The sequence below is a fragment of the Peromyscus eremicus genome, chromosome 9, assembly GCF_949786415.1.
Source record: "Peromyscus eremicus chromosome 9, PerEre_H2_v1, whole genome shotgun sequence".
Lineage (NCBI taxonomy): Eukaryota > Metazoa > Chordata > Mammalia > Rodentia > Cricetidae > Peromyscus > Peromyscus eremicus.
Window position 1 is genome coordinate 90,255,910 of NC_081425.1, and position 25,734 is coordinate 90,281,643.

At 44.0% G+C, this 25,734-nt stretch overlaps 1 protein-coding gene and 1 long non-coding RNA gene across 21 annotated transcripts in view; one reads left to right on the forward strand and one right to left on the reverse strand.

Moving 5' to 3' along the window:
• LOC131919697 (uncharacterized) overlaps positions 1–1,913 on the forward strand; it is a 52,692-nt gene extending 50,779 nt beyond the window's left edge. For 8 of the 12 annotated variants that reach the window (XR_009381384.1, XR_009381378.1, XR_009381383.1 and 5 more), the window contains one exon: positions 1,810–1,913. This is a non-coding gene — a long non-coding RNA (uncharacterized LOC131919697). The remainder of the gene's footprint in view (positions 1–1,809) is intronic. The other 4 variants (XR_009381387.1, XR_009381386.1, XR_009381382.1 and 1 more) reach the window with 4 other exon arrangements.
• A 2,773-nt stretch (positions 1,914–4,686) lies between these two features.
• The window catches only part of LOC131919691 (disks large homolog 5-like), a 142,993-nt gene continuing 121,945 nt past the window's right edge, over positions 4,687–25,734 (reverse strand). For 2 of the 9 annotated variants that reach the window (XM_059274094.1, XM_059274093.1), the window contains exons 4-6: positions 10,589–10,651; positions 7,075–7,190; positions 5,883–6,127 (exon numbers count right to left, since the gene is read on the reverse strand). In XM_059274094.1, the coding sequence (XP_059130077.1) occupies positions 6,040–6,127; positions 7,075–7,190; positions 10,589–10,651 (267 nt within the window). In that variant the 3' untranslated portion in view covers positions 5,883–6,039. The other 7 variants (XM_059274091.1, XM_059274092.1, XM_059274089.1 and 4 more) reach the window with 6 other exon arrangements.

The window sequence follows — 25,734 nt, forward strand, 5'->3', positions numbered from 1 at the left end:
TCCTTGATTTCTTTAAGGAAATTTTTCATTTCCTCTTTTAAGATCTCTAACATCTTCCTACAGTCATTTTTATGGTAGATATCTTCTGTTTCTTCTGTGTTGGGACGTTCAGGTCTTGCTGATGTAGGTTCTGGATATGGAGCCATATTGTTTTTTATGTTGTTGACTCTATTTTTGCACTGGCGTCTACCCATCTCTTTCTCCACTTGGTGCAAGTGGTGTCTGTGTCTGAGGGAGCCTCTCTTGGTCTGATTGATACTCTTTTTTGTTTTGGTTTTTCGAGACAGGGTTTCCCTGTGTAGCTTTGTGCCTTTCCTGGAACTCACTTGGTAGCCCAGGCTGGCCTTGAACTCACGGAGATCTGCCTGGCTCTGCCTCCAGAGTGCTGGGATTAAAGGCGTGCGCCACCACAGGCCGGCTTGATTGATACTCTTGATCTAGTGGGAGCTCTTGGTCTGGTTGATGCTGATGGAATTTTTGTCTCAAGGAGCAGCTCTTAGTCAAACTGGTGCTAGTGGGCTCTGTCTCAGGGAGTAGCTGCAGTCTTAGCATGTGGTAGATGGTGGCTGACCTGTCTGCAGGAGGTCTGCCTGCCAACTGGCCTCTTAGTCCAGTCAGGTGCTGGCAGGCTCTGTCTGAGGGAACAGGTGCAGTCTCCGAGGTTGGGTGGGATTTGGGGGAGGTGGGGCTTGGGTTACCCGGTCTGATGGGGGATGGTGCTAGACTGACCTGTGTGCAGGAGGTCTGTCTGCCACCTGGACTGAAACCAGAACTGCAATGAGTGGTAGTGTAGGGGTGCAGTATTGTGCCCTTGGGCCCAAAGCCTAGGGGCTGTGGTGTTCAGGTATGAAGATAAAGACTCACCTCTTAGTCCAGCCGGGTGCTGGCCGACTCTGGATTCCTGGACTTTCCATTCATAGCCAAATATGGTTGGATTAGCTAGAGCACAGCCTCTAAGCCATTCTAACAAATATTCTTTCCATAGAGAGGATCATTTTATAACTTCTGTTACTCTAGAGAGCCCTGAATAGTACACCAGGCATGTAGAGAAGACATTCTAGAGTAGTTTGTGTATCAGCTATGTCATCAATTCCCAGTGGCCACTTCCTCTTAACCATTCTTCAGGTGATGGTTTGCTGTTGGCCTTCTTAGATCTTATAACACCTCAGCAACAAGAATAAAATAGCAAATGTCCCAAATCTCTCAAATGGAATGCAGAGTAATATAATTAAAAGAGTGCCTCATATGGAAAGATTCTAGGGTAAATGAGAAATATAAAGCCTTACGAATAGAAAGTATTAGCTTTTGTGGACCATGACCATGTACCTACACTCGTAGTAAGATCAGAGGACAATTTCTCAGAGGTTTGGTCTCTCTTTCAATCATGTGAGTCCTAGAAAAGTGACTCAGGTCTGTAGGCCTAGCAGAAGTTACCTTTGCCCACTGATCCATCTCTCCAGCTGATCATGTCATCCATGGAATTCATAAGCTTTGTATCTGTATTGATGTTCTGTGTGTTTATGTTCTTTATTCATAAAGAGTAGATTCTTTCTACCCTTGTTTGACAGCACCAGTTTGTTGTCCCACAGGATTACTTCCTCCACACATTAACTCTCTGATTCACTGTCAGTCTCAGAAGGCAGATCTGGTCCAGGGGAGCTTCACAAAATAAAGCACTCATCTGGAAGAAACCCTTCCTCAGGACACAGTGAGATCAGCTGTGGTTAAAGAGCACCATCAACCATCCCTCTCCTTTCCTAGCCTTGTACAGACATGCTCCTCATGACTGGCATGTCTCTTTTGCGGCAGGCTCCATCCACTCTGGCTGGTGTGAAGCTTCCTCCCAACACTGCTTAGCTGGACCATCAAGAGGGAGTCCTACCCACACCTCCACCACCAGCAGTGTCTCCTCAATTCCGCATCTCATCAGATGGCTTAATCTTCATTGTCATCCAGGACGAGATGTGAGAGATCTGCTCCAACCCTGACAATAAGTGATGCTGGAGCAGGATCTTGAACCCTCCAACGCCTTGCATGGATGCTTGGTATCCTAAGACAATTAGCATGCCTACATCATGTATTTGTCTGTACTGGTCTCCCGAAATTTCTCTTTGCTTGGGAGTGATTCAGTCAAACTAATATAGCACACATGGCTAGAAGGACAAAAGTCAAGTGCAGGGTCTGAAGAGATGGCTCCTCCATTTTGAGTAGTTTCTCTCCCAAAGGACCAACAGAGCAGCTAAAAAGCCACTGTAACTCCAGGGTCAGGTGGAATCTGATGCCATCTTCTGGCTTCTGGTGGAATTGCATGCATGTGGTGTGCAGGCCTGCTGCAGGCAAAATGTCCCTACCTATAAATAAAAGAAATAAATCTTTAAGAAATTGAACCCATTCATAGTTAAGGCCAAAAAAGTCCCAACATATCTTGGAATTTGTTCTGTCTACAGTCTGGTTTTTCACTGATGCTATATTTTAAGGAAACCAGAGGCAGATAGCTCTGGTTTTTCTATTTTTTATTTTAAATGTTTTATTATTCTTTGTTGGTTTCACATGATGCATCCCAATCCAACTTTTCCCCTTATCCTTTCCATCACATCTGAGCTCTGTCCTAAGCAAAATAAAATTTAAAGGAAAACTGAAAACCCAAATTTACAAACAAACAAACAAGTGTCTTGGCAAAGAAGTTTTAGTGTGGCCCAGTGAGTCACACAGTACACCCTTTAGTCCATACATCTTTTCTTGTAAGTGTTCCTGGCCTCTCTGGCTTCTCTACACTATAGATAATGGACCTTCATTTGTGCTCTTCTTGGATATCCTGTTGATGCCTTGTGTCATAGAGATCCTGCAGCTTTAGATCTTCAGAATTGGGCCCTTTACCTGCTCCAGCAGTCCATGGATAAAGATGACTTTAGGGTTGCATAATTCATAGCCATGGTTCTGGGCTGGGGACACCTGGGATAGTCAGGCTGCCATCTTTCCTTCATCATCTCCACCCAGGCAAGCTCTCCAGTACTGCACTACTGAGGTCACCCCATGCAATGGGCAGAATGGAGAGAGGCCCTTTGTCCTGTTCTCATGCACTCAAATCTGACTTTCCCACACTCAGAATAAAGGTACAGCTCCAGTGCTTTGCTGAGGTGATGTACCAGGCCCACAAACCCAGTTGCTACAGTTGGTGAGAGGCTGACCCAGCTCTTCTGTTCTCATGCCCAAAGTCCCACTCTCCCACCAGTTGCAGGTGGCATTTGCTCAGGTGGGGCAGGGATCTTTCCCTTACCCTGGCCAACACAAGGCAGAAGAAGAGGGTAGACTCAGCTCTTCTGCTCTCACAGCCTCAGGGCCAGCTCACTGACACCACAACCAACAGGGTCAGCTCTACTGTGCTGCTCAGTCCAGGTGCAGAACCCACTCTCCCCAGCACTGCAGTGGGTGAGGGGCAAGTTCAGATCTCACTAGTGCTAAGGCCAGTGAAGTGTGGGGTTAACTCTTTGAGTTTCTATCCTGTCTTCAGTAGTAAAAGGAGCCACTGACATCAACATAGACAAAGTCTGTGGCAGGGCAATGGACCAGACATGGCCTTTGACAGCAGCCTAGTCCTGGAGGACACCAGGGTCCCTGGTGGCAGCACAGGCCACTCAGATCTGTATGGCTCCTGCAGGAACACACAACTCGGACACTATCATGGTCCTAGGTGACAGCCCAGACCCCTACCTACCTCTGTGTGACCCTTGGTGGCCATACAGGCCATGGATATGAACAATGATCCTGGCTGTGTTTGCAGCATGGACCCAGACATGTTCTAAAGTTGTAGCCCAGGCCTGGATGTTACCATGTCTCTGGTTGGCAATGAAGGTCACACAGATTGGCAAGGACCCACCAGCACCGTGTCCCATGGTGGTAGCCCAAATTCCAAGCAACTTTGAAGACAACAGATGCCTGAGATATCAACACAGACCCTGGCTGCAGCAGGGCCATAGACCCAGATATGACCCTCAGTAATAGCTCCAGCCCTGATGTCATTATGGTTCTAGGGGGCAGCACAGGCTTCTAAGACACATATGTCCCCTTTGGGGCATATCCCTTTGACACTAACATGGTCACAGGTGGTGTCCAAGACTGCAGGTGGCTGCCAGGCCCTCAGTGGTAGAGGATGCATGGGTATCAACCTAGACTCCCACAGCTGTGTCAGAGCCATGGACAGGACATGGCCCTTAGCAGCAGACCAGGCAGGGACATCATCATGGCTCCAGGTGGCAAGCAGGCTGTGGATTTCTCTCATACTCCTTTAGTAAATGTTTTCATTTCCTGAGAGGCTTACAGCAATACTGTTGTATTTCTCATGAATGTGGTGCACATGATCACATCATGAAGTGGGTATACAGAATGCTGTAGTTAGAGATAGCTAAATATATGACCACAAGGACACAGTATGGATACTTTTTCCATCATGCAATGGGAATCCACAGAGTTGACAACACCATCCACATCCAAAGCCCTGTGTAGCCCTGGCTGCCTGGGAACATACTCTGTAGCCCAAGCTGGGCACTCGAGAGTTCTGGTGTTACAGGAGGTTTTGGGGTACTGGAGTGAGACAACACACCTGACCAAAGAAATAGGTTCTAAGACAGAAAAGTTCAAAATCACTTTATTATTAATAAAACACAGTAATATTACTCAATAGGGGCTTAAAGGGAGAAGTCAATAGAAACAGTGAACAGCCTTATCAAAATATCCAAATAACTACAAGAACAAAAGAAAGAACAAATAAATAGCAAAATCTCATTCTATAACAAAAAAACCCAAAGCAAACAAAACCCAAGCGAAAACCAAACAAAAAACAATTAAGGCCAGCAGCATTCTCTGCTGCACAGTTAGCAGCACAGACCTACAGCCTGTGGCTGGCCTTGGAAACGTGGTAGGGAGGCAGTCAGTGAATGAGAAAAGCCTTTTCAAAGCTACTGTAGCCATGCCTCCTTCAGGCTTTGTAGGCCAAGTCCTCACAGAGACTAACAATGAGACATTTCCTAGAGCAAACATTGTGCCCCTTGGGAAGCTTTTGATAAATTATCACCCACTACTGTTCCTGTAATGTCTTGGTCACCATTTGATTCTTTCAGACAATTCTATGCTTACTGGAGACCCAACAAATCCATGGGCAGCCTCTGAGTGCCCATGAACATCAAAGATGACTCATGTGTCTTCTGTAAATCCTTTCTCAGGACCAGTCACTTCAGGGCAGGCTGTGAAACTGAAGAATAACCACTCATTTTACATATGGAGGGAAAAGTGTCTAACCGGGGGAATGATAGACTGTGGAGATCTCTTTGGTGCATTATCTTCAGCAACACTGGTGCATGACATTGTGTCAGCTTCAACACTCAACTGGAGAATGAAATATGATGCCTTTGGGTGTGGTCTGTCAGGAACAGCTTGACATCAACACAATCATCCATAACACATTTCACACCACATAGGGAGGCCTGAGAACTCAGTCAGCTTGCCAAAGCCATCAACATTAAACCGACAGAAATAGTCTTGCTCACTAAAATCTCTACCCTCCGTGTTGTAGTACCCCTCACAGTGGCCACTTGCTATTGAATGTCAGGGTTCTCAGTAAATCTTGGCTCAGATTTTCAGTGTCTCAAGCTCATTTTTGGTTTCTTTCTTTTCTTTGAGAAGACTAAGTCAGCAGACCAATAGATCTGTTGGAGCTGGATCACCTGGTAGACAGCTGGTCTTTTCCTCACTGGTGAGTTTACAGCTCTAAAGGAGTGTCTTCTGAGGAGGAGGCCTTGATCTGAGAGTATAGAATGTCATGGGTTCAAGGCATCTGTGCTTTCTTTGGCCTCCTCAGTTCTCCCAAGATCTGCTATATGAGAAGGAAAGGCAATCAGACCCAGAAGCAGCCTGGCTGGGCCACAGGCCAGAAAAAATCAAGGCCTATTCACACTGGAAGCCAAGGTCAACAGCCCCCAGTCTCCCACCAATGCCATGTTTGCTGGGGAGGGGATGCAATGGTGGCTCACTTGCCTGTGAGACTTAGTGCTCTTGCTGCAGCAGCTCTGTCTGCAGGAGGCTCTCATCCTGGGCTGTGGCCTGTTCCAACTCAGACTGGAGATTTTCTGACCTAGAGTAGGAAGGCAGTTAGGGACCAGGCCTGGTGGGGACCTATCATGTCAGCTGTTGAGCCTGAACCAGCTCTAGTCAGCTGGACAATCCAGCATGTCCTTTCAGCTGAGGTCATTCCCTGCATTCCCCAAGGGAGAAGGGTCAGAGTATACCTGGGCCTTGATTTTTTTTCTCAGCTTTTAAAATCTGCTAGAAGATGAGCTGAAAAATACAGTGTGCTAGGCAAGAAAATACAGCACACTTCTCCAGTTATCTAGATATATTACTTTGAGAGAAAAATAACAATGTAGTAATGACTAAGTAACAGTTCAGGGCAGATATACATGGCCCTGATTAGATACAGGTGAGTGTGAGCAACCTTGGACATTGAATGTAGACCCTCTAGGAGAGCCTACAAAAGAAAAGCAGTAAAGGATCTGATTATTGGTAAAGAACAGAATTCTGCCTCAGTTCAACTCCTCAACTCCTAAATCTTCTTATAAAAGAAAAACCTTTTCACAGGAAACAGATTCACACTGCAGAGAACCTGTAATCCGCAGGAGTGTGCTGCATGCAGATCTGCGCAAAGGTAGGAACTTCTCTCTAAAGGTGATGTTCTGGAAGGAAAATAAAGTGGCAGGAGCACACACTGTCCTCCACTACTAAACCTCCTCCTGCTAGGTTAAGGACTGCCATAGGGAGATTTGTGGGGAGACACAGGGGACACTGAGAAGATTCCAGAGAGCCCAGAAGGGCATAAGGAACACACAACCCCAGAAACACTAAAGATCAATCATAGTGTTTCATGGAGAAGTTCTTGTTGACTGGGCCAGTACAATATCCTGAGATGTTCTTTCCCTTGCTGTGGCTGGGAGCTATTCAGATGGTGGGAATCCCAAAAGGACAGAGATCCAGGGACAGGTGACCTACATGGTTCTAACCACTCCTTCCAGCCTGGCCTCCCACCTTATCTCAGAGACACTGAAGTGATGTTGTAGCTTTTCTGCCAAGTCCTCTTGCTGGGTGACCAGCTCCTTCTGCTTCAGCAGGTCCTTCAGTCTTTCATCCAGGCTCTTTTGCTCCTGTTCATTAGAAGACTGTGTTTTCAGTGGAGGCTTGCTCACTCACATGCACACACATAATTTCCTGAACACACACAAGTACATGTGTGCACACATACAAGCACACTGTAATGCACTAACATGTTTAGCTTCACAGTTAATACTAACATAAGGAGCAACCACCAGGGATACTAATGAAAAGATGATAAACCTGTTGGATGAGAGAAAAACACAGAGGGCATGAGAGATAGGCAGTTCAGTCATTGAAGTGTCTATCCTGTGACCTTGTGCACAGAGAGGTGGCCCTCTGGGGTCCTCACTCCTTAACTAACTCTGCTTAAGAAGTTCCCCAGGCTGTGCAGTACAGGAATGTTCCCCAGCAAAGGACTGCTGGATGGTCGTAGACTACCCCACTGGTCTTGTTCACTGTTTCCCAGTTGCCCCCAAAGCAAGCAACTTCCTTCAAAAGGGGCTCCCTTTACCACAGGTTGCCTTACTTTGGACCAAAAGCAATGAGCTCAGGAAACTAGAAAGTCTTCATAACCAGGACCCAAAAGAAACAGTTCCTTCCTGTGAGGTGATTGTGCCAGGGATTAGTTTGAGTAACAAAAGGCTGAATAAGTCAGTGCCAAATGATTTTATGCATTATTTCATACTGAACAATATTCCATGGAAGAGCCTGACCACATTGTGCTTTCTCAATCTTTGAATGATCAAAGTATGAATGAAGCATCACGAGGCTACTCTCAGGAATGTTGATAAACCCCTGATGTCCCCTAGCTTCTCTGTGGACACCTACTTCATGTTCTGGAATCACTGGGTCACCTGGGGTTTGCAGTTCAACTTTCTGAAGACTTGTGTGTGGCTTCGCTCTGTGCTATACCATTTACACTACCAGCAATGTCTGAGGGTCCTCATTTCTCCAAACCCTCCATGAGGCTGATTTTAACTCAGAGTAAACAACTTTGGAGAAAAGCAGTTACTGAGTGCTACAGACACAGCACATGGTGAGTGCTTTATACCCTCAGGAGCCTAAGTGGGGTGCACTGAGACAGCCCACTTCTCACACCACAGCATGGCTAGGGGACTTCTGCTGGACTGAGATGCAGCTGGAAGCACACTGCAAGTCAGAATCTCTCAAGGACTAACATGCATTCCAAGCTGCAAGGCCAAGGTTAACTGAGCCAAGGTTAGACAAAGGGGTAAAGCAAGTGGTAGCAGGCAATGTGGATGAGAACAAAACAGGATATAGAGAAGATACAGCAAGCCACCTGACCATTGAGTGTGCAGTCACCATTCACCCAGAGCAGAGAAGAGAAACAAACCCTCAGCCAGGCTATCCTACCTCTCAGACACCTTGATATGCCACAGTGGCCTCCTCCTCAACTTCATGTACCACATTCCCACATTCCTTTTTTTTGCTACAAGGATTTCTGAGCAGATAAATATTTTTGCCTCTACAAATACCTGAAAACCATTGAGTTACAGTAGTTTTTGTGTCCTTGTTCTAGTGAGCTAGGAGGACATGGGGAAAGATGGGCAGCAGCATACAATATTTGATGGATGCCAAGTGAGGTGGCACAGTGCTTTTTCAACAAAGTTGGTTCCATCATCATTAAAGATGAGTAACTGAACATACAAATATGGAGAAACACACACACACACACACGAGGTTAAACTCCACACATAGAAACAGGCTTGCACCTATAAGCACCTGTACTCACAAACACACACAAATACCCCTATACATACAGGAAACATGGACACGCACACACAAACACACAAACACACACACACACACACACACACACACACACACACATAACAGTCACCCACCCGTGGTCACATACATACACACAAACACTACTGGGCATGCAATACACAGTATTCTATTCACATACAAACACACACATAGAAGTTCACACACACATACACACAAAGATGCACAGAAAAGCACAACACACCACATACCACACCCCAACACACACACACACACACACACACACACACACACACACACACACACTTCCTGAACCTAGAATGGTCAGTGAGAGGACTGCTGCCTAGCAGCCCCTTTTCTGATGCATGTGGAGGTCGCGGGTCCTCTATGCTGTCTACAAGGCTCTTAGACTCAGCAAGGCTCTGCTACTCTGGCCTGCACTTACTTTTCCTTGAACGAACTTTATCCATCACAAAACCCCCTGAACCCACAGGTTCCAAGTTCACCCATCACAGTCTCTTCACTAAACTCATCCTGGCTCCTCCACAGATGACCTTGATAGTCCAAGAGAAAAAAAGTGACCCATGGTCAACACCAGGAAGTTTTCAACAGATGACAGTGCATATGATATGAATTCAGCCCAATGTCAGTCAGAAGGAGGCCAGTGACATCACCTGCAGTGCTTTTCAGGAAAACAGCACTCTGCACAACTATGAGAGGGAATCTGTTCTGAGACACAGCCATGCACATGATATAGTCAGCAACACAGTGTCAGCAAGGAGATGCACTGTGGGATTCTCTGTTGAGAAGCCAGTGACAAACCAGACATTTCCTCTGGTTGTAGCTCTGTGCAGTGAAAGGAAAGAAGCCTACTGTTTATTTTTTAAATGTATTTATTGTTTGTTTTTTGCTATTTATTAGAAAACACATTAGTATCAAAACAATAAAAGTAAATAAGCAGAAAAGAAAGCAAATATGTCCTTCCTCTTTCTGAGCAATTAAAACTTCTAACATTGGATGAGAAAAAAACAAAACAGAAGGTCTACTTTGGAGGTTTGGAGATCCAAAGAGTGCTGGACAGCCAGATTAGCCCAAACAGAAAATTTCTGGTTCAGTGAAAGACCTGAGACCAACGGAACAAGGGAGTGAGCAACAGATGACGACATGGAATTTCATTATGTAGTTTCTGAACACACCCACTAATGTACACATTTACACATGCCTGCATAGATCATACACAGACCACAGAAATCAGAAGTGAGCAGAAAAAAGTAAAGAGCACATCATGCTGAATGAACACTTGAATTTAAAATATGCACATCAGATGTTTCAACTGAGACCCAAAACAGTGCTATCCATCCCTTGGGGCCTAGAAAATTCCTAGTGGAGCACACAGCTTAGTCAGACTATGTTGAGGGGATTGGAGAAAATATTTTCTTACAGCTTCAAATCTGTCATTCCAGCCCTCAGCCTGTCAAAGTCCTCCCACATCTATGGTCATCCAGTCAGCTCCAGACTGGAAGCTCCAGGATGGAAGAACTGTCCAGCACCATGCCCAGAAAAAGGGCTGACAAGGTGGTACTCAGGCTTCTGTCACTATGAACCAAGAGCTTGGCAAAAGGAAGAGAACACACTGGGATGCAGGAAGAAAAGAGAAGACCACATGCCACACAAATTGTTGACAATGAGAACCACTCACTTGGCACTGGCACTGGGCTCTAGTCCTTGAAGGCTGCTTCCTCCCTGTGATCTCACATGACCCCTGCAAAGCATATGAGCCACAGGCCACTGACATCATCAATGAAAGCTTTGTGATGTTCCCTAAGTAGCTCCCTGCATAGCAGCCCTCTGATCATAATGACATGTAGGTGTGTGATATGTGACTGACCCAGCTCTCTCAATGTACTGCAGCTTCTAGCAGAACAGAAGGGTTTGCTTGACAATTATCCAGATTCTTGAAAGAGACTAACTCTACAGAAAGACTTGGTAATGATCACAGAAATCAACAATTGGATATTATGTAGGTGGGAGTCTGGATGGATGGGTGGATGGTACATGGTTGTCTCTATGTTTATGGTTAGAAGGTGGGCACCCACCCCCGCAGCTTCAGCCTTCCTGCTGCTGCTCATCAGAAGGGTCACAGATCATCTCATAGGCCTCCTTCAAGAGCCTCTTCAGCTCCTCACAGGACTCTTGCAGTTCAGTCGGCTCCTTCCACAGCAGGCTATTCTTCAGTCTCAACACATGTATATTCTCCTTTCTCTGAGTCCAATCTCAGATGACCTGGCTGTGGAGGTAACTGATCAACTGCCAAAACATGGTGAGCCCCAGACAGCCTCCTTTGCCATTCCTACCTCCAAGTACCACCAGTGCTGAAAATTCCCAGACTCACAGACAGCCCAAGAATGGAGCTCTCAGTAGCCAAGCCAGCATCACTTAGATGCAGGCCAAATCAAGAGAGTAACCAAATTCCAGAAAGATTCAAAGTACTTCTGAAAACCCTAATTCCAAAAAAGGTACTATCCCCTGAGAACAGAGTGTAGCCCACACCTGTGCATAACTGTTCGTGGTGTTGGGAAAGCATCAGCAGGTAGAGGATAAACACTCTCAAAAAGAGGGAAAAAGCCCAAGCAGAATCAATTCTATCTATGGCTACCATGGAAATCAGCTCTGTGAAGCCCTGGTCAGAGCCCCAGAGGTACTAGGATACCTGACACTCCCTTCATGGTGCAAACCATTTTCTATCAAGGGGCTCCTGAGGATGGCAACAAATGATTAGGGGGTCAGTGTCTTTTCACACTTAGCAAAAGTGAGTCCAAGAGGCACAAGACCAAGAACCACAAGTCAGGCTGCTTGCTAAGAGGCAAACAGGCAAGAATCAGAGCCCTCACTTGGGGTGAAAGAGAAAGATGGCAGAATCAGTCCCTCCCAAGATAAATCAGGCACATACCTGTAAGATACATTCTCCTCAATCAGCTGTTTGACCTTGTTCACACCATCACTGATCTCCATGGGCAATTTCTGCAAGTCTGACATCACCTGCTTATGCTCCTTTTTTAGCATCTCAAAAGAATTCAGCCTGTGGTAGGGCATGGCCCCAGGAGAAAAGGACCCCATGAACACAGGCCACAAGAATCATGTGGAATCAGGCTATGTTCTGGACTCCTCAGCCCCATGGAAGCTACAGCCTGACACATATACACTGGGACCTCCTGGTGCCTTTTAAATTTCCTATCATGTTCTCAGGCCAGAAGAAGAAGGTTGTCCAAGGCACTTATTCAGGGCTGCATGAGCATCCTCAGTGGACTTGGAGCTATAGATTATCTCTCTGAGACGATCCCAGGAGTCTGTGTCACATATCTGGTGACACGGAAAACCTATGGTGACATTTTTCCTGTCTTTACCACAGGGATTCTCATGCCTGGCTGCCTGTTGCTACACAGAAGACCAGAGCATACATTGAGTATTTCCAGGGAAGAGTCCCAACTTCTGGAAGGCTTTATAACTCCACAAGGGATTCCAAAGTTCCACCAAAGTGAGAACAGTGGCCAAGACGTGAGCTTCTCAAAGTGAAGCTCCCTGGCATCATCACTGGCATTCCCTGGAAAATGTGTAAATGGCAAATCCTCAGGCCCTGCCCCAGATCCTAGACTCCCAGGAGCACACAAACACACACACACACACACACACACACACACACACACACACACCTTCATGCCTCTAAAACACACAAATACATACACACATGCACGCATGCCTACACACACACACACACACACACACACACGCACGCACGCACTCGCGCGCACACAGACACCACATATACTCACAATGCACATGTGATACAGAGAGTTTGCACTGTCTCAAAGTATGAGGAGGAGCCAAGAAAATCTTCAGGCTATTACTTCCCCCACACACAAACACACCACATACAGTCAGGATGCCCATGAAATGCAGGTAGATGGAACTGCTTCAAAGTATAAGGAAGAGGACAAGGGAGAACCACTGATAAACATCAGGCCTTCCAGCCACAAACTGAGATGGATGAATGGGACCAGGCCCCTCCAGCTCTGCCAGGAGCCTTCACCACACAATCATCTGCTGGTCAAGGACAAAGCCTCACCACAAACTCACAGAACCTAGCATCTTCCACAAACCAACACCTGCCAAGGCCTCTTGAAATGCATGTTGAGAGCTCACACACTACTGTCCCAATCCCCAGACTGTAATTCAGGCCACAGGCTCTGCTTTTCATTTGGATGAATAAGAATAGCCTGTGTCTCCATCTCACACCTACCAGGTTCCAAATTCTGTGCACTCAGGAAAATTAGTTTAGGCACCAGGACACCCTGGAGGTTCAGCCTCCTGTTCCTCAGGAAAGCTTAGCTACACACTGTAGGGTCAAGATGTTCAGCAGAGAAGTGCACATAATGACTACCTGTTCTGCAAATCCTTGTCTGTATAACTGGCCAGGATCCCATGCAGTTCAATTCGCTCATATGTTATACTCTGTAGCTGAAGGGTGAGTTTCTCCAACTTTGTCATCTGCTGCTCCTGCTCAGTGGAGGTGGAGGTTTGGGTTGGTGTCTTCCCAGTAGTCCCTGCAGTAAGATAAAGCAAAGTGAACTGTACACTTGAATGGCATAGGGCCAGGAGAATCCATGCTAGTCCCAAGAGGAAGCCCAAGGAAGAGGAAATGCTATGGACCCCAAAGAGTAGGGCAATTATACTCAAATTGGTACCCATGAGCCATATATCTGTCCTCAACCACAATGGATAGGCATGTGCCTCTCTCTCTAATGCAGTCCCCCAGCCCTGGACGGCATAAGATAGCCCAGCCATGTAGATTTGGAGGACAGTGTCACCTAATATCTGATGTGGTGCAGGCAAGTCCTATTGTCCCTAGAGCTTAGCAGTACTAAGTCCTCATCACATGTATCCAGGACCAAAGTATCTGAATGTCTGAGACTTTGGTGCATGGCTAAGAGAGTTTCCCTCCCTTCTTATTGGCATCAGATTCCCATGGAAACTGATGGAATCCACTAGGATGATGTGCAGCAACACCCTACCCAGAGAAAGACACCTAATTAGTTACCACTTTGCTCCTGCTATCCCTCCTTTCCACTCAAAATGAGATTAAGGATCCTCCAGAAAAGCCACTGCAGGCTTGGCTCTCCTAAACTAACCATCAGAAATTGTTGACTCTCAAGCCAGGCGGTGGTGGCGCACGCCTTTAATCCCAGCACTCGGGAGGCAGAGCCAGGTGGATCTCTGTGAGTTCGAGGCCAGCCTGGTCTCCAAAGCGAGTTCCAGGAAAGGCGCAAAGCTACACAGAGAAACCCTGTCTCGAAAAACCAAAAAAAAAAAAAAAAAAAGAAAAAAAAAGAAAGAAATTGTTGACTCTCGCCCTGCTTTTAGAGCACTCAGAGAAGCAGGATAAGCCCATTGCTTCCCAGAAGTTCCCAGATGCTAAGCCCCAGTACTGGAAGGCCCAGCTCAAGCTCTACCTCCTCCATGAAGCTCCCAACTTCTTTTCATGACTCACTGTTCCCTCTATAAAACCACTTATTTCTCCATGTTTTACACTGAGACTGAAGTCCAGCTTCCTTCCACCTCTCTCTGGTCTCCCCATGTACTCCATTCTCTCTCCCAAGCAGCCTTCTCAGTCTTGCTGACATGTCTACGGGCAGTGAAAGAATACCTCACAGTCACCTGGTGTTCCCACAGCACTGGTGACATCAAGAGAATGCCAAGAACTCCCCAGAGTATAATAGCTTGTCATGAGAAGGAACTATTGGGTTCACCAGCAGTAGCCCTCACCTACCTACAAACTACATCTTCTGCAATCCACTGGAAGCCATACTGCCCTTCCCAGGAGCCTTCCCAAAAACACAAGGGAAGATCTTTATCACCTCCTCATTACAAACCCAGGGATCTCTCTTTGCTTCATTAGAATTTATTCACTCTTTCATGTACAGGGAGTTGAAAACTCACTTTCAAACACATCCCAGGAAATGGCTCATCCAACTCGTGAAACCTCTAGTCAATAAACAAGAAAAAAAGGTTTCTAGGTAATTAAGTAAGGATGGTGGGGAGAGGAAAGTTCAGGCCCCTGCAGGCAACAAGCACCTTGTGGAGGATGCACAAGGCTGTTAGTGTGGTGGGAGATTGGGGGTGTCTTGTCTTATCAGAACAAAGATAAGTCCCATAGTTGACGAAAATTATCCCTAACTTCAGGAGAATTCATTCCAGCCATTGTAGATACCTAAAGTGTGATTAACTAGTGACATGTCTGACTAGAGATATAAGAACCAGAGTTCCCCAGGGGAGCCCTCAGACACAAAAACAAAAACTCCCATGAAGAATGATGGGCCATTCTTGCATTAAAGTTTTAAGAAAGATGAATGGCTTATTGAGAGGCCACACAGAGAACTGCAAGGCATTTACAGAAAATCAAAATTTGTGATAATCATGAGGAGAGTATGTAGTATGTCACTGTTGTGGTTCTTCACCTAGAACTACACAAAAGCCAAATTCCTTGAACTTGAGCCTACTGTGACAATACACATGCCCTTAGGAAAGGTGACACAGCCAGATTAAATTAGAACATCCATCTGAGCATGAGAAGGGCAGGCAAAGGGCACAAAATGAGAGATAATAGGGGTCCTATACCCTAGACCTTCCCCAGAGCCTGACTTCACACTTGTAAATTTACTGGCATTCCCATCTCTCTATAGGGAGGTGGATGTCTTAGAAGTCAGTTGGTCTCCTCTGTCTCCCTGCACATGGGGACCCAGTGGACAATCTCTTCAGGCTTACTCACACTGTAGAGGATGCACCTTGGCTGCAGAGCCCTCAGCCATGTGCTTTCAGATGCATGGAGATAATTGCTACTGTTATAATCACTTGGGTAATGTAGGGAGGCCCAAGTCCATTGCTCTATGCTTCAGAGTCTCATGTTAATGGAAAAGCCATGCAGGGACAAAACATAGTCGTCAGATTCACAAAGCCATCCTCACTGACAGTCCAGGACACCCAGAGCTGGCAGGAAGGGGAGAGTCTCAGTCCAGGTCCCCTGAATCTAACAGCTCTCAGGCTGAACTGGAGACCTGTGCGCCATCAACGGCTGGTAATTCAGAAACCTCAGGGGTCACTGGAAGACAGCAGCACTTGGGGGCTCCTGCCCTGCTAGTGGCTATAATGTCAAGTATGAGAACCTCAGGGTTTTCCAGGGTACTCTCCTTTCCCTGTTATCACTGGCACATAACTAAAGAACTCCTGTGGCTGTAAAACACAGTTATGGTACAGAAATCTCATTAATTCCTCTGTGCCTCCATCCCAGAAGTTCCCAGTTCTTGAGCCCTCACTCTGGAAAGCTGAAGCCCACCACATCCAGAAACCTCCCCAGCCCCTTCCCAAAACTCACTGCCTCTTCCCCAGGACCATTTTTTCCATGTTTTCCTGGGAGACCTAGGAGCAGCTTCCTTGTGCCTCACTCTTGTCTCTCCATGCAGTCCATTCCCTCTCCTAAACAGACCTCTGAGTCTGGACAACATGTCTAGAGGCCAAGCTTGTGGTCACTGAACAAATGTCCTCAAGGCAATCAGTGTTGCTACAACACTAGTGACATCACTGGGGATTCCAAGAGCTGTCCAGGATACAATAGAATGCCCAGCAAAGGGTCTGCTGATGTCATGGGGCAAAGCCTTTGCCTTCTTACTAATTAGTTCTCCATGAACTGAGCAGAAGCTGTGGTTTCCTTTCCAGGAGTCTCTCCTGTGACACCAGGGAAGTCATTCAGCACCCCTCCTTCCAAAGCTAGAGATTTCTCTGTGCTTCTTAAGAATTTTTTTCAGTAATTCATCCATGGGGAGTTGAACACTCACTTTATAAACACTGCCTAAGATTGGCTCTTACCTGCCTCACATCCATATCCAGTAGTATGAAAAGGCATGCCAAGGAATTCGGTCATAATCATTGAGGAGGAGGGTTGAGTTCTCTGAAATAAGCAAGCACCTGGGGAAGGCTACGGTTAAGTGAAGGTTAAGCTTAAAGGAAGTTTAGGATTTTACTCCATCAAACTGGCTTGCAAGCATGCTTTTTTGGCATTTTCTTGTTGCTAACTGATGGAGGATGGCTCAGCCCTCTGTGGGTGTGCAGGTGATCCTGGGCCTCAGAGGAAAGCTAGCTAAGCAGAGCAGTAAACAGCATTCTCTGTGGTTTTCTAGCCCCTGCCTTGGGATCTTGTCTTGGCTTCCCTTGATGATTGACTGTAATCTGTGAGGTGAATAAACCCTTCACTTTCCAGATTAACGTTTTGAACTTTTATCACAAAAATAGAAAGCTAAGTAGAACACTTGCCATATTCTCAGGGCACGCTTTCATATCCATCCTTCTCCTTCCAGCTTGTGGCCTCTTTTTTTAACAATTATAAACTTTCTGGACACTGTAGTCTGTTGCAGTATCTACTCTATCAATCACATCCACCGCTTATATATCTCTATTAAAGTGTTTTTTATCTCATATGTCATCTTTCTCTCCAATATGGCATGCTTCCCTACTTTTCTCTTTTACAATTATCTCTGGATGTTCCTGTCTGTTCCACTTTAAAAAATTGTCGTTTGCCCAATAAAAAACATTTATGGTTACATTATGAAGTTCCACAGAAATGGGTGATATATTGTATTCACATTTTCTAATTCAATATCTATTGCATTAGTATTATTAATTTAGCAAAATTGACCTTTTACATTACCTACTTATCCACAAAACTTTAAAAACTTCAATTCATTTAAGTCTTTAGCGTCTTTCAGAACATCAGCTTTGAAGGTCTTGCATGTATTTAGGATTGCTCTTGGGTACTTCATAGCACTTTTTATTAATGCTTTTAAAGTGTGCTTATATAAAACGTCTTGTCATACACTTTTAAGCCTTTTGTGAGTGGAACAGTTTCCCTCATTTCTTTGTCAGTATGTTTGTGATTGGTATACAGGAAGTCCACTGACTTTTGTGTGTTCATTTTACAATCTTTCACTTTTATGAATCTATTTGTCAGGCTTAAGGGAGTTCTGATAAATTTTTAGTTTTATGTGTTTATAATCATATCATCTGCAAATAAGGACATTTTAACTTCTCCTTTTCCCATTGTATCCCCTTTATCTCCTTCAGTTGTCTTATTGCTCTTGCTAAGAGTTAAAGTTCTATATTGAATAGGAGTGGAAGGAGTGAACATTCTTTTCTTCTTCCTCCTTTTTGGAATTGCTCTGCGTTTTTCTCTATTTAGCATGATGTTGTTGTGGGCTTGTTGTACAATGACTTTATTATGTTGAATTATATCCTCTGTATCCCTAGATTCTCCAGGACTTTTATCATTGATGAAAGTTGAATTTTAACAAAGGCCTTTTTTTCATATACAAAGATGGTCATACTGTTTTTGTCCTTTATTCATTTTATGTGGTGGAATAAATATGTTGATTTGTGTATGTTGAATTATCCTTGCATGTTTGAGGTGAAGACAAATTGACCATGGTAGATGATTTTTTTAATGTGATCCTGAACTTGATATACAGTATTTTATTGAGAATTTGTATGTATATGTTCATCAGGGTAATAGGCCTATAATTCTATCTATCTATCCATCTACTCTCTATCTATCTATCTATTTATCTATCTATCTATCTATCTACCTATCTATCTATCTATCTATCTATCTATCTATCTATCTATCTATCTGTCTTCCTCTCTCAATACCAGGGTATCCCTAGCTTAAAAAAAGAATTTGAATGAGTTCCTTCTTTTTCTATTTCATGGAAGAGTTTGTGGAGTGTTAGTTTTGCTTTAAGTATCTTGTTCAAATTTGACATTGAATTTGTCCTTCTCTGGAATTTTTTGTTGGGAGATTTTTAATTATAGCTTCTATGCCATTAATTAGTATTTGATTATTTAAACCATTTATGTTATTTTGATATAATTTTGGTGGATTAAAGACATCTAAAAATTCATCAGTTCTTTAAAAAGATTTTTCAGTTTTTTGGAGTGTAAATTTTTAAAGGGTTAAATTCCCTCCATGTCTCCTTTTTCCTCCTTTGTTTCATTATTTTCATCCTCCTCTTCCTTATGGTTAATTTGGCTAAAGGTGTGCCCATCTTGTTAACGTCTTCAAAGAACTGACTCTTTGTCTCACTGTATCTTCATATTTTTGTTTTTATTTCATTGATTTCAGTCATATTTAATGACATATCTGTATCACACCCTTTCCACAAGTTTCAAAGACCATCATGGAAGATGAGTTAGAAAGACTGTAGGAGCCAGAGGTCAGGGAGGATTAGAGCAAACAGTGTCTTCTGGCCATGACTCAGAGCTGTTGTGGTCATTGTCCAATATCAAGCCGGTCAACATTCAAGCATGGAGTGGGAAGGGTCCTTGAGCCCCTATTCCTAACTGATGAGCTTTGGACCAGTAATGGCTTCCTGCAAATTGGGTCAGTTTTCTTTAAGAGTCTGCCCCTAGGGTTATTAAAAATTAATGTAATGAAGAAGATATAAATTGGGCATCACAGATGTAGAGGCAGACTTGGGATGACAAAATGGGAGGAATTGGGTGGTGAATATTTTCAAAATGCATCCTATGCATTTCTCAAACAACAAGTAGAAATATATTAAAGTATATTCATTAAATTATTAATGTAAAAATGTATAATTATATAGGGATATTTTATTACATAACATTAATGGATTTTGATAACCCCAATGTGTCTGTCAATTCGTGGGTTCACCCACAGAGCATTATCTGTTCTGCCACTAATAGTGTTTTGTTTCAAATGGCAGCCTACAACATGGGAAAGGGTTTTGTTTTCATCAACTATATATCCAATAGAAGGCTAATATATATACAAATTATATATAGAACAAAAAAACCTGTGTATCAAGAAAATAAATAACATAATTAAAAACTAGCTATAGATCTAAACAGAGAAGTTTCACTAGTGGAAATTCTAGAGTATAGAAAACACTTAAAAAGGTGCTGTATCCTTAGTCTTTAGGGCAATGTAAATCAAACTATTTTGAGATTTCATGTTACATGAGTCAGAATAGATAAGATTAATAAAACAAATGACAGCTAATGTTGGCAAGGATGGGGAGCAAGGGAAACACTCATCCATTGCTGGTGGGAATGCAAACTTGTGCGGCTGCTATGGAAATAGGTGTGGCTGTTCCTTGGAAAGCTGGGAATTGATCAAGACCCAGTACACCACTTTTGGCATATACCCAAAGGATGCTTCACCTACAACAGAAACACTTACTTGCTCAACCATGTTCATTGTTGCTCTATTTATAATAGTCAGAAATTGGAGACATTCTAGGTATTCATCAACAGATGAATGTATAAAGAAAATGAGGTACATTTATACAATGGGATATTAAAAAAGAAGTTAAAAAAGAAAAAGGAAATCTTGAAATTTGCAGGTAAATGGATGGAGGTAGAAAAAGTCATCTTTAGTGAACTAACCCAGACCCCAAAAGACAAATATGGTGTGTTTTCACTTACATATGGATGTTAGCTTTTGAGTCAAAGATAATTAAGCTACAATCTGTATAACCACAGGTTAGGTATAGAGTAAGGGACTGGGGGGTGGGGAAATGTTCATAAAGGGGGAATAGAATAGATTGTTATGAATGGATGAGGAATCAAGTTTGGAACTGGATGGTCAAACGAGGAGGGAGAGAGAAGAAGGGGTAAATAAATATAGGGAGGGAGAGGTAAAATTAAGGGCGATTTGAGGGATCTTATGGAAACCTAATAGAGTAGAACCACTCTAAAATATATACATATATGAAGGGGATCTAGATGAAACAGCCCCACACAAAAAAAAACCCCAAATAACCAAAAACAAAACAAACAGAAACCAAAGTGTAGGGAGACAAAGCCCCAACTGGATATCTCTTGTTACCAAATGAAACTTGCAATACTGGCAATGGGTTACATCTAGTCAAGTTGTAGGTGAAAGGTGTCCAATGGTGATCCCAAACAACCCAAGGTTTTGCAAGGCTATTGGTTGCTCTCCATTTACTGACAAGAAGGTGGGGTTCCTGGAGATGATAATGACACAACTCATTGAACATGGAGAAATCAAGCTAGTGTCTCCCTAGAGTCTTTATCGCTTATGGACTAGATTTCATGGCACTGAAGAGTACTCTGTTCACTATTGAAGGAGAAAGGTAAACACCAACCCAGTTACAAAACCTCCATCTAGAATGGTGACTGCATCCAAGATAAGCTGGTGCAGTAGTGGAACAAAGCTTGTGGGAGTAATCAACCAGTACCTGACTTGATTAAAGGCCCACTCCCTGACAGGGAAGGCATATCCAGCACTGCTTGGCTGGCCAAGAACCTAAGACTAGATAGGCTAGGGTCTATGAGGAAAACCAAATACTACTGCTCTGCTTAAGGAACATAGCAATAAAATGATTCCTGACAATATCATGCTATACTCATAGACAATGCATTTCTCAGCCATCATAGGAGCAGCTTCCTCCTGCAGCAGATGGGAACAAATACAGAGACCCTCAACTAGACAATATGCAGAGAGGAAGAGAACTTGAACACTCAACCCTAAACTGGACCTCTCCAATCAGACTCCTCCCCTCCGAACATAGGGAACCCTGTGGAAGAGGAGGTAAAAAGAGTGCCATAGAATACTGTAGATGGCAAGACCACAGTCCATCTACCGAGGGGAAGCACAGATATGGAGTGGAGCCAGACTAACCCTGAGAAAAGCTGCACTGCATGTGTTGCAAGCAGTGGAACTGGAGAGGGAGGAATGCCCCATCCATTTGGAGCCCAGAAGATCAATCACATGAGTGCTGTGGGATGTCTTCCTGTATACTGTGAATATGTGTTGCTCTGATTGGTTAATAGATAATGCTGCATTGGCCTATGGCATAATGGGATGGAGCCTTGTGGGAAAATCCAAGAGAGATAGGGAAAGAAGAAAGCAGAGGCAGGAGAGACATTAGCCAACTGCCCAAGGAGCAACATGTAATGAGAAGCAGGTAAAGCCAAGGAATACATGGTGATACATAGATTGATAGTTATGGGTTGAGTTAAGTTATAAGAGCTAGATAATAAGAAGCCTGAGCCATAGGCCATATAATTTATAATTAATAGCAAGCCTCTGAGTGATTATTTTATAAGGGGCTCAGTGGGACTGGAGAAACTTCCAGTAACATATTTGTTTCAGATGCTGGATATTGGGCTGTAGGGATTTCATAAGTAAAGCTGGATTTTGGTAATGTTCCCATCTGAATATTTCTGTCCTCATTCTTCCCTTGTGGTATAAGAAAATATGTAATGTTTTGGTTTGTTTTTACCAGACACAATTAAGAGACTTTTTTTCTAAGGGACCTTGGACTTGGAAAATGTTTTAAGTTTTAAAAGCAAGGGCTTTTGGAATACTGGGGGATACTAGTACACACATTGTCTGTACAAGTCTATTGAGTGCAACCCCTAGAAATCACCTAAAATCTAGAACAGTGGCACACATCTGTGATTCCTTCACTCATGGCAGAGTAATGTGGGGATGAGACTGGAAATTGCCTGGAAGCTGGAAGGCCAGCTGTACTAGAGTACACAGTACATCCTAGAAACAAGAGAGACCTGCCTCAACATGGTAGAAGGGGAGAGCCAACTCCTGAACGATGTCCTCTGACATGCACAGTGTCCTGGTTAGGGTTCTGTTTTTTTCAGTGAAGAACCATGACTAAAAACAAGTTGAGAAAGAACGCGTTTTTCTGACTTACACTATCATATCATTGTTTGTCACTGAAGGAAATCAGGACCAGAACTCAAACAGGACAGGATCCTGGAGGCAGGAGCTGATGCAGACCCCATGTATTTTTATGGACATTTCCTTCTTTAGGTTGAGAAAAATTTCTTCTATGATTTTGTTGAATATATTTTCTGTGCCTTTGAGTTGGTATTCTTCTCCTTCTTCTATCCCTTTTATTGTTTGGTCTTTTCATGGTGTCCTAAATTTTCTGGACATTTTGGGTCATGACTTTGTTGGCTTTAGTGTTTTCTTTGACTGATGAATCTATTTCCTCTACCGTATCTTCAATGCCAGAGATCTGCTCTTCCATCTCTTGCATTCTGTTGGTTATACTTGCATCTGTAGTTCCTGTTCATTTACTCAGATTTTCCACTTCCAGCATTAACTCAGTTTGTGTCTTCTTTATTGTCTCCATTTTTGAAATCTTTAACTGTTTCCCCCACTTGTTTAATTGCTTTCTCTTGGTTTTCAAGGGACGTACTGATTTCTTCCCACTTTTGGTTTGATTTTTCCTTGATTTCTTTAAGGAAATTTTTCATTTCCTCTTTTAAGATCTCTAACATCTTCCTAAAGTCATTTTTATGGTAGATATCTTCTGTTTCTTCTGTGTTGGGATGTTCAGGTCTTGCTGATGTAGGTTCTGGATATGGATCCATATTGGTTTTTATGTTGTTGACTGTATTTTTGCACTGGCGTCTACCCATCTCTTTCTCCACTTGGTACAAGTGGTGTCTGTGTCTGAGGGAGCCTCTCTTGTTCTGATTGAAACTCTTGAACCAGTGGAGGCTCTTGGTCTGGTCGATGCTGAAGGACTTTTTGTCTCAGGGAACAGCTCTTAGTCTAACTGGTGCTAGTGGGCTCTATCTCAGGAAGTAGCTGCAGTCTTAGCATGTGGTAGATGGTGGCAGTCTGACCTGTCTGCAGGAGTTCTGCCTGCCAACTGGCCTCTTAGTCCAGTTGGGTGCTGGCAGGCTCTGTCTCAGGGAACAGGTGCAGCCTAGGGGCTGGGGTATTCGGGTATGAGGATAAAGACTTACCTCTTAGTCCAGTCAGGTACTGGCAGGCTCTGTCTCAGGGAACAGGTGCAGTATCCAAGGGTGGTTGAGATTTGGGGGAGGTGGGGCTTGGGTTACAGGGTCTGATGGGGGATGGTGGTAGACTGACCTGTGTGCAGGAGGTCTCTCTGCCAACTGGACTGAAACCAGAACTGCAATGGGTGGTAGTGTAGGGGAGAAGGGTTGTGCCCTTGGGCCCAAAGCCTAGGGGCTGAAGTATTCGGGTATGAAGATAAAGACTCACCTCTTAGTCCAGCCAGGTGCTGGCAGACTCTGGATTCTTGGACTTTCAATTCATAGCCAAATATGGTTGGATTAGCTAGAGCACAACCTCTAAGCCACTCTAACAAATATTCTTTCCACAGAGAGGATCATTTTACAACTTCTGTTACTCTAGAGAGCCCTGAATAGTACACCAGGCATGTAGAGAAGACATTCTAGAGTAGTTTGTGTCTCAGCTATGTCATAAATTCCCAGTGGTCACTTTCCCTCAACCATTCTTCAGGTGATGCTTTGCTGTTGACCTTCTTAGACCTTGTAACATCTCAGCAACAAGAATAAAATAGCAAATGTCCCAAATCTCTCAAATGGAATGCAGAGTAATATAATTAAAAGAGTGCCTCATATGGAAAGATTCTAGGGTAAATGAGAAATATAAAGCCTTACGAATAGAAAGTATTAGCTTTTGTGGACCATGACCATGTACCTACACTCATATTAAGATCAGAGGACAATTTCTCAGAGGTTTGTTCTCTCCTTCAATCATGTGAGTCCTATAGAAGAAACTCAGGTCTGTAGGCCTAGCAGAAGTTACCTTTGCCCACTGATCCATCTCTTCAGCTGATCATGTCATCCATGGAATTCATAAGCTTTGTATCTGTATTGATGCTTGGTGTGTTTATGTTCTTTATTCATAAAGAGTAGATTCTTTCTACCCTTGTTTGACAGCACCAGTTTGTTGTCCCACAGGATTACTTCCTCCACACATTAACTCTCTGATTCACTGTCAGTCTCAGAAGGCAGATCTGGTCCAGGGGAGCTTCATAAAAATAAAGCACTCATCTGGAAGAAACCCTTCCTCAGGACACAGTGAGATCAGCTGTGGTTAAAGAGCACCATCAACCATCCCTCTCCTTTCCTAGCCTTGTACAGACATGCTCCTCATGACAGGCATGTCTCTTTTGCGGCAGGCTTCATCCACTCTGGCTGGTGTGAAGCTTCCTCCCAACACTGCTTAGCTGGACCATCAAGAGGGAGTCCTATCCACACCTCCACCACCAGCAGTGTCTCCTCAATTCCGCATCTCATCAGATGGCTTAATCTTCATTGTCATCCAGGACGAGATGTGAGAGATCTGCTCCAACCCTGACAATAAGTGATGCTGGAGCAGGATCTTGAACCCACCAACGCCTTGCATGGATGCTTGGTATCCTAAGACAATTAGCATGCCTACATCATGTGTTTGTCCCTGCTGGTCTCCCGAAATTTCTCTTTGCTTGTGAGTGATTCAGTCAAACTAATATAGCACACACATGGCTAGAAGGACAAAAGTCAAGTGCAGGGTCTGAAGAGATGGCTGCTGCATTTTGAGTAGTTTCTCTCCCAAAGGACCAAGAGAGCAGCTAAAAAGCCACTGTAACTCCAGGTTCAGGAATCTGATGCCATCTTCTGGCTTCTGGTGGAATTGCATGCATGTGATGTGCAGCCCTGCTGCAGGGAAAATGCCCAAACATACAAATAAAAGAAATAAATCTTTAACAAATGGACCCATTCGTAGCTAAGGCCAAAAAAGTCCCAAAATTTCTTGGAATTCATTCTGTCTACAGTCTGGTTTTTCACTGATGCTATATTTTAAGGAAAGAAGAGGCAGATAGCTCTGGTTTTTCTATTTTTTTATTTTAAATATTTTATTCTTTGTTGGTTTCACATGATGCATCCCAATCCAACTTTTCCCCTTATCCT